The sequence below is a fragment of the Gossypium hirsutum genome, chromosome A05 (assembly GCF_007990345.1).
Source record: "Gossypium hirsutum isolate 1008001.06 chromosome A05, Gossypium_hirsutum_v2.1, whole genome shotgun sequence".
In the NCBI taxonomy this organism is placed as follows: domain Eukaryota; kingdom Viridiplantae; phylum Streptophyta; class Magnoliopsida; order Malvales; family Malvaceae; genus Gossypium; species Gossypium hirsutum.
The window spans coordinates 102758944-102773639 of NC_053428.1; the positions used below are offsets into that span (position 1 = coordinate 102758944).

General features: G+C 33.5%; 1 protein-coding gene across 1 annotated transcript; it reads right to left on the reverse strand.

Annotated features, from left to right (window-relative positions):
- Positions 1–12555: 12555 nt before the first annotated feature.
- Positions 12556–13686, reverse strand: LOC107961113 (transcription initiation factor IIB). Its single transcript, XM_016897350.2, has 2 exons — positions 12947–13686; positions 12556–12861 (listed from the first exon to the last, which is right to left on the reverse strand). Exons 1-2 carry the CDS (start codon positions 13677–13679, stop codon positions 12728–12730), a joined length of 867 nt encoding a protein of 288 aa, XP_016752839.1. The 5' UTR covers positions 13680–13686; the 3' UTR covers positions 12556–12727.
- Between the last annotated feature and the right edge of the window lie 1010 nt (positions 13687–14696).

A 14696-nucleotide genomic window follows, 5' to 3' on the forward strand; every position in this document is an offset into this window, starting at 1 on the left:
TGTATGATCCGATCTAATCCTTGTTTTTGTTATAGATTATCTTCGATTTAAAAAGATGTCAGATAGACCAGAACAAATTGAGTAATAAGAGGTTAACAGCAGAGTACAAACCTCGGAACAAGGAACAAGTAATGAAGTTCCAATTTCATTGATGCGAGAACAAGAATTCAAAAATATGATTTATGGATTCATGAATCAATGGTATAATGAGAATGTGTGAGAAAGAAATCAGACTCAGCAACCTCCTCCCCCTATTTCAACATCGGTAGTACCCCCAGTTGCTCCTCCACCTCCTCCGACAATTGAATCTGGTAAATGTTCTCCATTTGAAAAGCTCAGAAAACATGGGGCCGAAAAATTTCGGGGAAGAACAGATGACGACCCCGTTAAAGCAGAGTATTGGCTACAAAGTATAATGAGGGTGTTTAAGCAAATGGCGTGTTCACCAGATGATTACTTAGTATGTGCTGTGTCATTACTGAAAGAAGAAGCTTATAACTTGTGGCAAACAATAGAAGCTGTGGTACCGGCTAAGAAGATCACTTGAGAATTTTTCCAAAATGAATTTAAGAAGAAATATGTTGGTAGAAGATATCTGGATAAGAAGAAAAGAGAATTTCTCGACTGGCGACAAGGAAACAAGACAGTGTTTGAATATGAAAGAGAATTTGTTTATCTGAGTAAATATGGTCGAGATATCGTACCCACTGAGGAAGAAATGTGTATCAGTTTCGAAGAAGGGCTAAATGATGAGATCAGAATGATGATAGGGGGCACTGAGATACGAGAATTCGTTGTTCTATCATATCGTGCTCAGAAACTTGAAGAAGTATATAATAGAAAGATGCAATGAGATAGAAGAAGTAAAGAATCTTTTAAAAGAAGTGCATCTAAGTCATTTTCAGCTTTACCAATGAAGAAATCTAAAGAGGAATTTAGTTGAGCCACTTCAGCACCGGAAAGATCGGGAAAGAGTAGACCAAGACAATTTGATTATAAGGCATCTGACAGACCTGCTGTTAGCGTGGGTAGTGTACAAAATACCCAAAGGCCTAAGTGCCAACATTGTGGAAGAATTCACCCTGGTGAATGTAGAAGTAAGTTAGGAGCTTGTTATAAATGTGGGGCCATGGATCACTTTATTCGTGATTGTCCCCAATTACAAGTAGAAGAAGTGGAACAGAAGGAGAAACAGAAAACTCCTTATCAAAAAGGAAGACGCTCTGGTCAGAGTAGTTCTACCGGGGTTATTCGTTTGGGTATGAAGGATACTGCTAGTCAATCAGAAGTTAAGGCCCTTGCTCGTACTTATGTCATTCGAGCAAGAGAAGAAGCAACAGCTCCGGATGTAATTGCTGGTACTTTCTATCTTTATGATGATCCTGTGTATGCTTTAATAGACCCTGGGTCTACACATTCATATATTTGTACTATGTTAGCCTCTGAAAAGAATTTATTTGTTGAGTCTACTGATTATAATGTACAAGTTACAAATCTGTTAGCTCAAAGTGTGGTAGTTAATTTAATATGTCATAACTGTCCATTGAAAGTTAAGGGCTGTGATTTCCCCGCTGATTTGATGCTGCTACCCTTTCGGGAATTTGATATCATCTTGGGCATGGACTGGTTAATGAAACATGATGTAGTAGTGAATTGTCAAGAAAAACAAATTAGTTTGAAATGTCAGACAGGAGATATTATTTTGGTTGAGTCTGGAAATTTGGGTGATACCGTTAGAATGATTTCGTCTATTTCTGCTTAGAAATTGTTGCGTAAAGGAAATGAGGCATATTTAGCCTATATTGTTAATACTCAGAATTCTGAATCGAAGTTAGAGCAGTTATCTGTTGTGAATGAATTCATGGATGTATTTCTTGAAGAATTACTAGGTTTACCACCCGATAGAGAGGTTGAGTTTATGATAGATGTGCTTCAGGGAACAGCTCCCATATCAGTGACACTGTATAGAATGGCTCTAGCAGAATTAAAAGAATTGAAGACACAGTTGCAAGAGTTGTTGGACAAAGGGTTTATCAGACCAAGTATGTCGTCATGGGGTGCACCTATCTTATTTGTGAAAAAGAAGGACGGTTCATTGAGGCTGTGTATAGATTACAGACAGTTGAATAAGGTAATGATTAAAAATAAATATCCTTTGCCTCGTATTGATGATTTATTCGATCAGCTTAAGGATGCTGCGGTGTTTTTGAAAATAGATCTCAGATCTGGGTATTATCAGTTAAAGGTAAAGGAATGTGATGTACCGAAAACAGCTTATAGAACTTAGTATGGTCACTATGAGTTTTTAGTTATGCCATTTGGTTTGACAAATACTCCTACTGCTTTTATGGATTTAATGAATTGAATTTTTCAGTCCTACCTGGATAGATTTATGGTTGTGTTTATTGACGATATACTGATCTATTCAAGGACAAAATCTGAGCATGCTCAGCACTTGAGAATTGTATTGCAAATTTTAAGGGAAAAACAATTATATGCAAAATTTAGCAAATGTGAATTTTGGCTTCATAAAGCGGGATTTTTGGGTCACATTGTGTCGGCTGATAGTATACGAGTAGACCTAAGTAAGGTGTCAGCGGTGATTAACTGGAAAACTCTGAAGAATATTACAGAAGTACGAAGTTTTCTAGGGTTAGCTGGTTATTACCGTCGATTTGTGAAAGATTTTACAATGATTGCTTCTCTGATAACCCGGTTACTGCAAAAGAATGTTGAATTTGTATGGTCTGATGAGTGTCAACGAAGTTTTGATCAGTTGAAGAAAATGTTGACAGAGGCTCCAATGTTAACTCAGACCGAATCAGGTGTGCCATATATAGTATATAGTAATGCGTCTCTGAATGGTTTAGGCTGTGTACTAATGCAGTCAGGAAAAGTTGTAGCATACACTTCTCGACAGTTGAAACCTCATGAGAGGAACTACCCTACACATGATCTTGAGCTAGTTTTTATAGTATTTGCTTTAAAAATTTGGAGACACTACCTATATAGGGAAAAATGTTTTGTGTATACAGACCATAAAAGTTTGAAATATTTAATGTCGTAGAAAGAGTTGAACTTAAGACAGAGACGATGGCTAGAACTATTAAAAGATTACAATCTTGTTATTGACTACCATCCGGGTAAGGCAAATGTAGTGGCAGATGCTCTTAGTCAGAAATCGTCATTATTTATCCTTCGGGCGTTAAATGCTCATTTGTCTGTTAATGAAGATGGTTCTGTGTTAGCTGAATTAAAGGCAAAACTAGTATTCTTTCAACGAATTTAGGAGTTGCAAGATGAAGATCCGAAGTTCGTGTTGAAAAACAAATGGTTCAAGACAACATGAACTTAGAGTACTTTATTGACAATGGTGGTATGTTATACTATCGCAATAGAATTTGTGTCCCGAATGATCCAGAATTGAAGAATGATATCTTATCAGAGGCTCATAGTAGCATGTACTCGATTCATCCGGGCAGTACAAATATGTATTGTGATTTGAAGAAAATGTATTGGTGGCCAGGGATGAAACGAGAAATTTTGTGAATTTGTAGCAAAATGTTTGATTTGTCAACAGGTAAAAGCAGGACATCAAGTACCCACGGGTTTGTTACAACCTGTAATGATTCCAGAATGGAAGTGGGAACATGTGACTATGGATTTTGTATCTAGATTGCCCGTGACTCCAAAGAAGAAAGATTCAATTTGGGTGATAGTAGACATATTAACTAAGTCAGCGCATTTTATTCCGGTCAGAAAGGATTTTTCGCTTGAAAAATTAGAGAAATTATATGTGTTAGAAGTTGTGAGATTACATGGGGTGCTGACATCAATTATTTCAGATCGAGGTCCAAGGTTTACTTCGAGATTTTGGAGTAAACTACAGGAAGCTTTAGGTAACAAATTAAAATTTAGTACATCTTTTCATCCTCAAACTGACGGGCAATTAGAACGAGTGATTCAGATTTTGGAAGATATGTTGAGGTGTTGTATACTCGAGTTCAGTGGTAGTTGGGAAAGGTATTTACCTTTAGCTGAATTTGCTTATAATAATAGTTATCAAACTAGTATCAAAATGGCACCGTTTGAAGCTCTGTATGGAAGAAAATGTAAAACTCCGTTGTATTGGTCAGAATTAAGTGAATCGGAGTTAGTGGGAGTGGATTTAATTCGGGAAATTGAAGAGAAAGTTCGGATTATTTGAGAAAGTTTGAAAGCTGCTTCTGATCATCAGAAGTCCTATGCGAATTTGAAAAGAAGAGATATAGAGTTCAATGTGTGTGATCGTGTGTTCTTGAAAGTTTCTCCGTGGAAGAAAATTCTACGGTTTGGTAGAAAAGGAAAGCTTAGTCCACGATTTATTGGGCCGTATGAGATCACTGAGAGGATTGGTCCAGTAGCTTATAGATTGGCCTTGCCTCCAGAACTTGAGAAAATTCATAATGTATTTCATGTATCTATGTTGAGACGGTATAGATCAGACCCTTCACATGTGATTCATCATACTTAGATAGAGCTACAATCAGATATGACTTATTCGGAGGAACCAGTGAAAATATTAGCTCGGGAAGTTAAAGAGCTACGAAATAAACAAGTACTATTAGTAAAAGTGTTATGGCATTGACATGGATTGGAGGAGGCAACCTAGGAGACGGAAGAATTTATGAGATCACAGTATCCGCATTTATTTTCAGGTATGAAATTTCGAGGACGAAATTTCCTAAGGGGGAGAGTTGTAACGGCCTAAAATTTTAGTGATATCGGAATAGTGATTTGAGATAACTAAATCTAACACGAGAGTTTAGATATTAGTAAGTAAATGCTAAGTGTGGTTTTAGAAATAATTTTGAATTAGTGAAATTATGAATTAAAAGAAATTTGTAGATTAAATGAGATAAAAACAAGGTATCGAGACCTCAAATTCATGAACTGAGCCATAAATATTTTTAGAAATATTTATGGAGTGTTATTAAGTTAGTATTAAAGTTTCGTCAAGAAATTTTAAGGTTTCGGTAATTAATTGGGTAAAAAGGACTAAATTGAATTAAGTGCAAAATTGTGAAATGTGATTAAATATCTCTAGTAATGATTAAAGGAGGACTAAATCGGCAATTAAACACCTATTTTTGGGCTGGACGGCATGAGTGTGCTGGAAAAATAACAATCAAGAGTGAACAATGGGCAAAATTGGAAATAGGGTAAAAATTAAATTGTAAAATATGATATATTAGGTAAAATCTAGAGTTTTCTTCATTTTTCTTCATCTTCTCCAGCAAAAACACCATTGAAGGGTTCTTTTAAGCTGGTCTTTCATATTTTATTACATGTAAGTTCAATTCTTGATTATTTCTTGTAATTTTTGTGATTTTGAGTCTTTTACAACTAGGTCCTAATATTTAATTCATTAGTTTTTGCTTTTATGAATATTTCAGAAAGTTACCATGAGTAAGAGCTGAAATTTTATGATAAATTATCATGGAATTGAAGTTTTAATTTTATTATATGATGATTTTGTGAAGAGATTTTCATAGAAATTTATTTTAGGACCTAATTGTGAAAGTTGTTAGAATTAGGGTTTTGAGTTGAAGCTTGGAATGTCAAAGGCTGTGAAGTAGTTTGTAGTGTTTAGATAAAATGATATTTGAAAGGAATTAGTTTAATTGATGAAAAAATTGAATGAGGACTAAATTGTAAAAATTGAAAAGTTTGGGGTAATAGTGTAATTTCAAAATTTTAAGGGCATAAGTTGTAAAATAGAACAAAATTTAAATAGATACTAATGAAGAATGATTTTATAATTATAGATCAAGAAAACAAAGTGAATTGTAGAAAGGCGAAAATTCAAGAATAGTCCCTGAATTTCTACGACTTTTGCAAATTAGCCCAGTTAAGTTCATATGGAAAAGTTCAATGTTTGATATGAAAATCTTATGATTATTAAAGTATTTTATTGTAGATGAATATTATCAAATTGTATTAACTAATGAATAATGTGTAACTAAAAGAACAAATTAGTTGGAACAATGGTTTGAGTGCTTTCATTTTGTGACCATAATGAATTGACGAAAAAGATGTGATATGTGCTTCCGTATAAGACCATAGCTGGGCTATGGCATTAGTGCAATGTGATTCGTGTTCCCGTATAAGACTATAGCTGGGCTATGGCATCGGTGTGATGTGATAATGTGATTCCATATAAGACCATATGTGGGATATGGCATCAGTATGATATGTGATCCGTGAATGACCATGGCAGGGCTATGGCTTCGGTGTGTGATGTGTGACAATGTAAAAGTCCATAGTTTACTATGGCAATGTGATAATGAAGCACTCAATTCCTTATTTGTTCCCTAATTGAAAATGGAAATAAATGAGAAATGGGCCCAAGGGAGTTAAATTGTGAATAGCAACATGAAAATTATTCAAACGAGTTTATTAATAAATTGTGATTTGCAGGATGAATTAGATAAGCTAATGAATATATGACTGTGTACAATATTTGGTAAGATTTGTGTAATTATGCCTATGAGCTTACTAAGCTTCTATAAGCTTACTTGTGTATGTTATTTGTTTTGTAGATTGACTTATATACATACAGAGGATTGGATCTACAACAAGGATCACACTATCCAGATTTACTCTGGTAGATTTTGTTAAACAACTTTTTGATTTATATGGCACGTATAGGATTTGATTTGGTAATGTAATTATATGAATGATAAAGTATGCAAACTATGTTGAATGTGATGTTTTGTGATTGAGAATGAAATATACATGTTTTGGTTTGAAATAATTGATTGGTTGGATTCTATTAGTGTAAAATTGTGTTTAGGTACAAGAAATGGATAAAAAGAATTTTATTTGATTAATATTTATAAGTCAATGTTTTAGGCATAAATTAAGTGTGTTTGATATGTGAAAATAGCTTAAAAATAGTGAAAATGAGGTTTTCACACGGCTAAGTCACATGGGCGTGTGTCCAGGCCGTGTGGTAAAGTCAGAATACCCCATGGGCAGGCCACACGGGCATGTCCCAGGCCACACGGGCATGTGCCCCTATTTTCAAGGAAAAATTTCCAAAGTTCCCAGTTTAGTTGCAAATCACTTCCTAAGCATCTTTTGGGCCTCGTAGGTCCAAATTAAGGACTTAAAGATGAAATTTGAGAATTTTTTTAATTGAAATACATATTTATGACTCGGTTTTATATGTTTATTATTGCTTAATTTAGGTAGCACCTCGAACCCTATTCCGGCGTCGGATATGGGCGAGGGGTGTTACACTAAATGCTTTGATAATGTATGAAATAAATGATTGATTCTATGGTTGTATTTGACGAAGTTCGGATAAGTGAGAAATATCCCGTTTGAACCTTAAGAATAGAATAGGATACGAGTGACATGTCACTAAGGATATTTGTGATATATGTGTGATGATATGATACGGGTGCTGGTTTCATACGTCTATCAGTTGCTAGGTAGTTCGGCATGTGTTGCAGATACCTGACAGCTTGTGTGAGCAGCACTGCGTAGTTATGTCTTGACTGTCAGCTTGTGTGAGCAGGGTCGAGATTTGCTTGAGAGCGAGCATTTATGTGATATGAGATATGAGGTAGCTTTAGCTACATATGTGGCACTTATGTGCAATGACTTTCCGTGTATCCATTTAGTATTCCAAGTGTTCAACGGGTATGCCAAAGATGAGAAAGTAAGTGATTGTGTTATGAGATGGTACAGGTATGTACGTAAGGTTTTTAAGATAGACTTCATGTTATTGTGACTTATGATCACTATGAAAGTGACTTTAAGATAGCTCTACGATTGTTGATTTATGGTCATGATGTATAAATGCATGGAAACACGATTGATGACTATATGTTAGGCCTTGGAGGCCCAATTGATTGGTGAGATAGTAAATGTTGTTCATTTGAATTGTGATTTATCGGTTATGTGTGAAAGGAAATATTGGCCTAATTGTCTATTAAAATGGTTAAAAAAGTATGGAAAGAAAGAGTTATTACAATTTGATATATGTTGAGCTATATGCATAAAAACATAAATATACATAAGTAACGTGTATTTTTACTAAGATGTTTAAAATGATTTGCTAATTATGAAACATGCTACAATGGAGAAATTATGGCTGCTAGACTAAAAATCGAGTAATGTTAAATTATTTTGATAAATCAAAAGAGAGTAAACATGTGTATAGGTTATATTACAACCTCGAGATTTATAGTTATTTTTATATTAACTTGTGCTTATATTGTCAAGCATACTATATGGCTAGCATGAATTACTCATTATTTTCATATGAACTTACTAAGCTTTAATCTTACTCCCCCTTTCCTTTCCCATCTCTTATAGGTTAATTTAGCTAGCTCGGGTTGGAGACCGCTGGAGATGCCATCACACTATTAAGCTATCATTTGGGTATAAGTGACCAAAAGTATTTTAAGTTTATGGCATGTATAGGGTCTTTGTCTTTGATTTATTATGTCATTGTTAATGTGGCCAAATGTGTTGGTCTAGAATGGTTTATGGTCCAATATGTATAAGGCCATAAGATGTGGCTCATATTGATTATTAGGTTGTAAGCCTATTTATTTAAGTATACACGTGCCCATGCAATGGTGATGTGGTTGGTGGTTGTGTGTATGTGATGATATGTGTTGTGGTTATGAATGCTTGATGATTTAATTGGGATTTGTTTAGTATGATGATAAACATGGCTTAAATAAGAATTGGTAAGTTGGGCTTGACAAAGTATGAAGTTTATGCATGTGTTAGTAAAGATGAAATGATCATGTATTGTTTGTGTATGTTTAAGTGCTCACTTATGCCATGCTAAGTGCCTTTGAAGTCATGTATGTGTTTGTGCAAATAAGGGTGGCAACTGACTTGGAAAATATCATTGTATTTGTCCACATGGGTAGACACACGGGCATGTGCCTAGGCCGTATGTAACACACGGTCAGCCCCATAGGCGTGTGATCTGGCTGTGTGTCCCCTGCACCCTAATTAGATAAAACAGAATACCCAGTAGTAAACAAACAGTCAGAGACATGACCATGTGTCTCAGCCGTGTGAAGGACACAACCTTAGTATACGGGCGTGTGACTTAGTCGTGTAACCCTCTTTTGCTAATGACGTCATAAACAGAGAGTTACATGGGCTGAGGACACGGGCGTGTCCCAAGCCACATGGGTGTGTGTGACCACACGGCCTACCCACACAGGCGTGTGACCCTCCAAAACAAGAAAATTTTCTAACTGTCACAAAAGTTTCAAAAGTTCTCGGTTTAGTCCCGAACCACACCCAATGTATGTTTTGGGCCTGGAGGGCCCATATTAGGGACAATATGCATGTGAATGAAAAATTTTAAATTTGGGTGAAATTTTATGGCCTGGTTTGTGTGAATGTTTATGTTTTAGTCCGGTAATGCCTCAAACCCGTCCCGGCATCGAATACGGGTAAGGGGTGTTACAACAAATGATTGTGATAAATTGCTCACTCGAGAACAAGCAACCTGTGACCACATTCCATATTTATTAATCCATACAGTGCCAATGAGAGAATATCATTAACTTTTTAATTGAGCTATGAATTCCATTGTTGCTAGTAAAGCCATGCTATACATAAGTCATGTACCCAACATACTGCTATAGGCTCAATCATCTTTAGAGCATAAGCCTCCACTTATAGCGAAGCACATGAGTTGCATACGTATGGTCGATGACTAACTCAAAATTTAGGTAAATCACACCATGAACGTTACAAATGAATTAATTCACAAACATATTGAAAATTAATTCATCTTGGGTCTAGTCCAAGGTATCATTCCACTAATGAATACATCTAAGTCTCTACCTGTGGAGTCAACTGATCCGATAGCCAAGACTAGCCATCTCCCCAATTGGAATTGTAGACGGCATAATAATACTTCTCAGTATTTGAATCAAATGCTCATTTTGATTTTTTTACAGGATTACAGACTCATTTAGATTATCTACTGAAGTAAGTTGTCTTTCTTGCAATGTAAACATTCTTGCAATGCCACTTATCTTCCGTTTGAACTTAGACAATCAATGAGCTAATATTAGCTTGTTACAATTTTGCTATGCATACAAAATATAAAAGACATAATAGTGAAATGTGAAATTAACTTTATTTATTTATTCATCGTTCAAATAAATAGAAAAAAGTTACATGTTTACTATAATATGGGCATGTTTCCCAACAATCTTTCACTTGCTCTAGTGAAGTAAATGTGTCATGTTTCATATTCCCATATCCTCAACGTGTTTGTTAAAACTCATAGTTACAGGAGTCTTAGTAAACGGGCTCAGCTAAACGCGCATTCACACATGTTTTCCAAAATTGATCTATTTTCTTAATTAAAAAAAAAACCAAAAAGGTCAAATAAAAAAAAATTGGCATATAAAATATATTTTGAATGCAATTTTATACATGCTAAATGAAATTGAATTTTTATTAGTACTAAAGAGATTCACAGTGTGATTGATGTAGTTGAATATTTTTCTTAACAAAGAGTTCACCATACGAGGCTAGAGAAAAATATTATGGGTTTGGTACTCAAATTTGAGTTTAAAAATATTAAAGCAAAATTTCGAATTTATAAAAATATTAGAGAAAAATTTTGAATTTAAATGAAGTTAATAGGAAAAAGTATGGGAGATGTTAGGAGCCAAATTCTAAGTTTTATTATATGCCATTTTCTTAAAAATAATTAATTATATTGAGCTTTAGATTTAGTTTTAGGTGGGTTTGAATTTTTTTAATAGGAAAATGAGATCAACGGTATAGAGTTAGAATTGTTATATATATTTTTAATATTAATATCATTATAAGTTCTTATTATATCTATTTTTTCTAATACGATATCTAGAATTACATATAGTTCCTCTCAACATTTAAATAGGAGGATAATGTGCTTCAGCGCACTCGAACCCATGTTCTTCTGCACTGGGAACAATACCGATGTTAATCGAATTAAGACTCAATGGACTGAATTGAAAGCCCAATCCAAGTTGTTTTCTATGAGTTGGAAAATGTTTTAACAAAATATTAAAGCTCCGTACATTTGAAAGTGTTACTAAAATAATTTGACGGTTAAGATGTATTTTAAATCTTTATATAATTTATTTTTATTTTTAAGAATTTAGTATTTTTATATAAAAATATAAGTCCAGTTGTTGCCACCGTTAAAATTCTTCTATTAATTTTATTAGTATGGCATTTTGAAATTTTAAAAAAAAATTACTTGGTAATCATGTAACAATAAAAATAACATTGAAAATTCTGATATAGATGGAAAGGAACACATTCAAACTCGTAATGATTATATAATTTTTTGTGAGAACAGTATTTTTAAGAAAAATTGACATAAGCAGTTTGATTCAAAGAATTAACAATATTAACTAATGATATTAGAAAAGTAAAGAGACCAAATTTTAACAAAAAAATAAAATGTATAGATTAAATTCAAGGTTCAACATGGCATAGTGGCAAAAATTGAACTTTAACCATTGCCATAATGTCCAAAAAAAAAATGACAACCACAAAAGAAATTGAATACCATGTGTCAACCACCAAAACTTAGGTAGTTTACATATAATCACGTAATATTTTAATTGAAAAATTAATGATATTATTTATTTGAATTAATTAATAATATTATAAAAATATAGATATTAAATTTTATTAAAAAATTAATTTTTAAAGGATAATTATATGAAAAAAAATTAAATCTTAAATTTAGAAATAATACAATTATTAAATTTAAAAATTAATTATTTTTTATAATGTTCAAAAACCACCATACCCACGTGTAAATAAAAGGAAGGCCTAAAACCTTCCTCATATATATTTATATGGATATGGAAAGATAGAGCGAATGCAAGGGAAGGAGTAAAATGGGTCTAATTCTGCTTCAAGTCCCTGTGTTTTTTTAAAATTTAAAACTTAGTTCTTTTATTTTTAATTTCAAGATTTAATTCATCTATTTAATCTGATTTAACAGTTAAAGTCTAATTCGCTTTTGTAAAATTTGAATCGAGTTAAATTTAATAAAAAATTATTAACAATGTTATTGATTAGACTTTAATTTTCAAATCAAATATAGAAGAATTAATTATTTTATTTTAAATTAAGGGATATATTTGAAAAGGTTATTTACGTGTCCACTTGCATGCTTAGTTTAGGGTTCGAATATTTGACTAGATTCTCAAACCGAACATTAAAACAATTGACTTATTAATTAATTAGTTAAGTGAATGAATCATATTCGAATATTAATGGATTTAAAACTGAGCAACTCATAAATAACTTAACTCATTTACTCTAATCAATCAAGTAATTCGATATGTCTCAAAGAATTTTGATAGAATCGTTTATTAAAAAAAATTAAAAGCATAGTAGAAACATAATGAAAAATAGAGAAGAGAACTCAATTGCTCAAAGAAGATTCAACATTTGTCTAAAGAATTCAATTGCAGATAGTTTGACTAAATCAGTTCGCACTATAAGCCTCGATTTAATACTATTTGAGTATATTCCTTTATTGATCTAGTTTAATTACTTAGAAAAAAGAAGAAGAAGATAAATCTGTGGTAATACAACAAAAAACATATTGATACCTGTATGTATCAATATTAGAACAAAAACATCATGTCCACCGATATTGTAAAAATGTTGCACTAAAGCTTCAAGGGACGGGAATTTTCTTGATGTCCTCTTCCTTAGCATACCAATCAGGTATCAGCTTTGTTCCAAAAATTGAAATATCCTTGAATGATTTCCTGATTGTAATCTCAGTAACCTCCATTACCTTTGCAATATCTGCTTTCAATGATCCAAGTAAGAGTTATCTATTGAAAAATACGAATATTTGAAGAAGAATAAAAAAGAGTCGGGATCAATGGACCTTTAACCGGAGCTGGTTCTTTGTCATGGCTAAGCTGGATTACCATGTAAATAATGGCAGCCAAAACTGTCTTGGGACTCCTCCTTATATCAAGATATTCTGTTCTTTCAACAGCTTCTTTGACTGCTTTAATGGCTTGATTTCCCAGTCCGAGATTCGAACACAATCGTTCGATGAGGTCGCTGGGCTGCACCTTCCAGGTCTCCACTTCCAGCTGTTTCTTTATCGATTCGGCGGTTCGATTAATGCTCTTCCTCGACACTCCGTCCGCCTCCTTTGCGATTTCCCTCAACGTTCGAGAAGATCCGCTTTCTTTACAAGCAAGAAAAAGGCAAGCCGCGACAATGGAATTTAGGCTTCGTCCTCTACACGTTCTATAATCATCGACTATGTTGTATATCTCAGCAGCTCTTTCTTTGAGCTCTTTCGTCAACCTTAACCTGTCCCCCATGACTGCAAGCAGGTTCAAGCCTTTCTTCAATGGAGACTTGACGTTCTTTTGATTTTTGGAGTTTAAGCTCGGACCCCAAGTCGACATATCGATTTCGAAAAGTGGGTATTCAGATTCATCGTAATTTTCATCGGAATCTGAGAAGATTGGCAAGTCGGGAATTTCATCAAACGGGCCGATTTCAAGAACCGAGCCGCATCGAGAACATAAATTATAGCCAGCCCTATGATCAACAATAGTTTCAGTGTCTATTTCACAGGTTGAACAGAAGCTGGAAGCCATAGTTAGAGCTTTGTAATGTATTGACGGTGGAAGAACACAGTATTGGGATGTATTTATAGTGAACAAACAAACAAAAAATGAGTGAAGAATTAAAGCAAAATATTGTCTGACTCCTATAAGGAAAGTAGGTTTTAGAAGGCACGAGGGCCTGAGAAAATCCAACTCCAGAAAAATTAATTAATTCAAATCTACCATACTGGAAATAAATTAGCATGTCTATAATTATAATTAATTATCTTACCATTTTTAATGAATAATTCCACCTTAGCATTGATAAATCTCAGTTCGGATTCCATATAGCCGGTGTACACTGTTTTTCTTTTCAGTAGTTTTTCAATTCAACCTTACATAAAAAACCCGAATCGAATCAAATTGAATCGGACCGATCGATTGTTTGAATAAAAATTCAGTGATTTATTTATTTCATACTAGATAATATTAATCAATCGAAACAATGATATAATTTGTTGAACTGAAAATTAGAGGTTTAATCGATACAACATCTAATATTTTTAAAATAATTCTCATAGCGACGTTTATTTTTTCTGTCTGAGCATGAAAGAGGCATAGTTCGAGTATAAGGCATAGTTCGAGAATAAGAAAAAAGATTGTAAGATAATGATATTTAAGTTCAAATATCGAGGTATTACTTTTTAAGAATAATTGTATGAACTAGTTGAGTTAAGTTTAAACCTGATAATCAATATGCCCGTGTTATGTTTGTGTTATTTGTTCTTGTCGTAATCATGTTTAAGATATTATAAATTTAGCTAAAAAAATCTTGCTAAAAATGGCAAGATTGAAGTTTTATGATATCGGGTGCCTAAATTCAAGTCTCAACTTATGTAAATCATGCATGAGTTATGTCTAGAATTATTTTGATCTAAGTTATATCCGATTTTGTTCTTTACCATAATTAAACTAAAAATCTCACCGTTAAACCATTTGAAATACTATCGGATAGTCACTAAGCCTCAAACATAGGGTATAATGCCAATGCCATATCCCAGACATGGT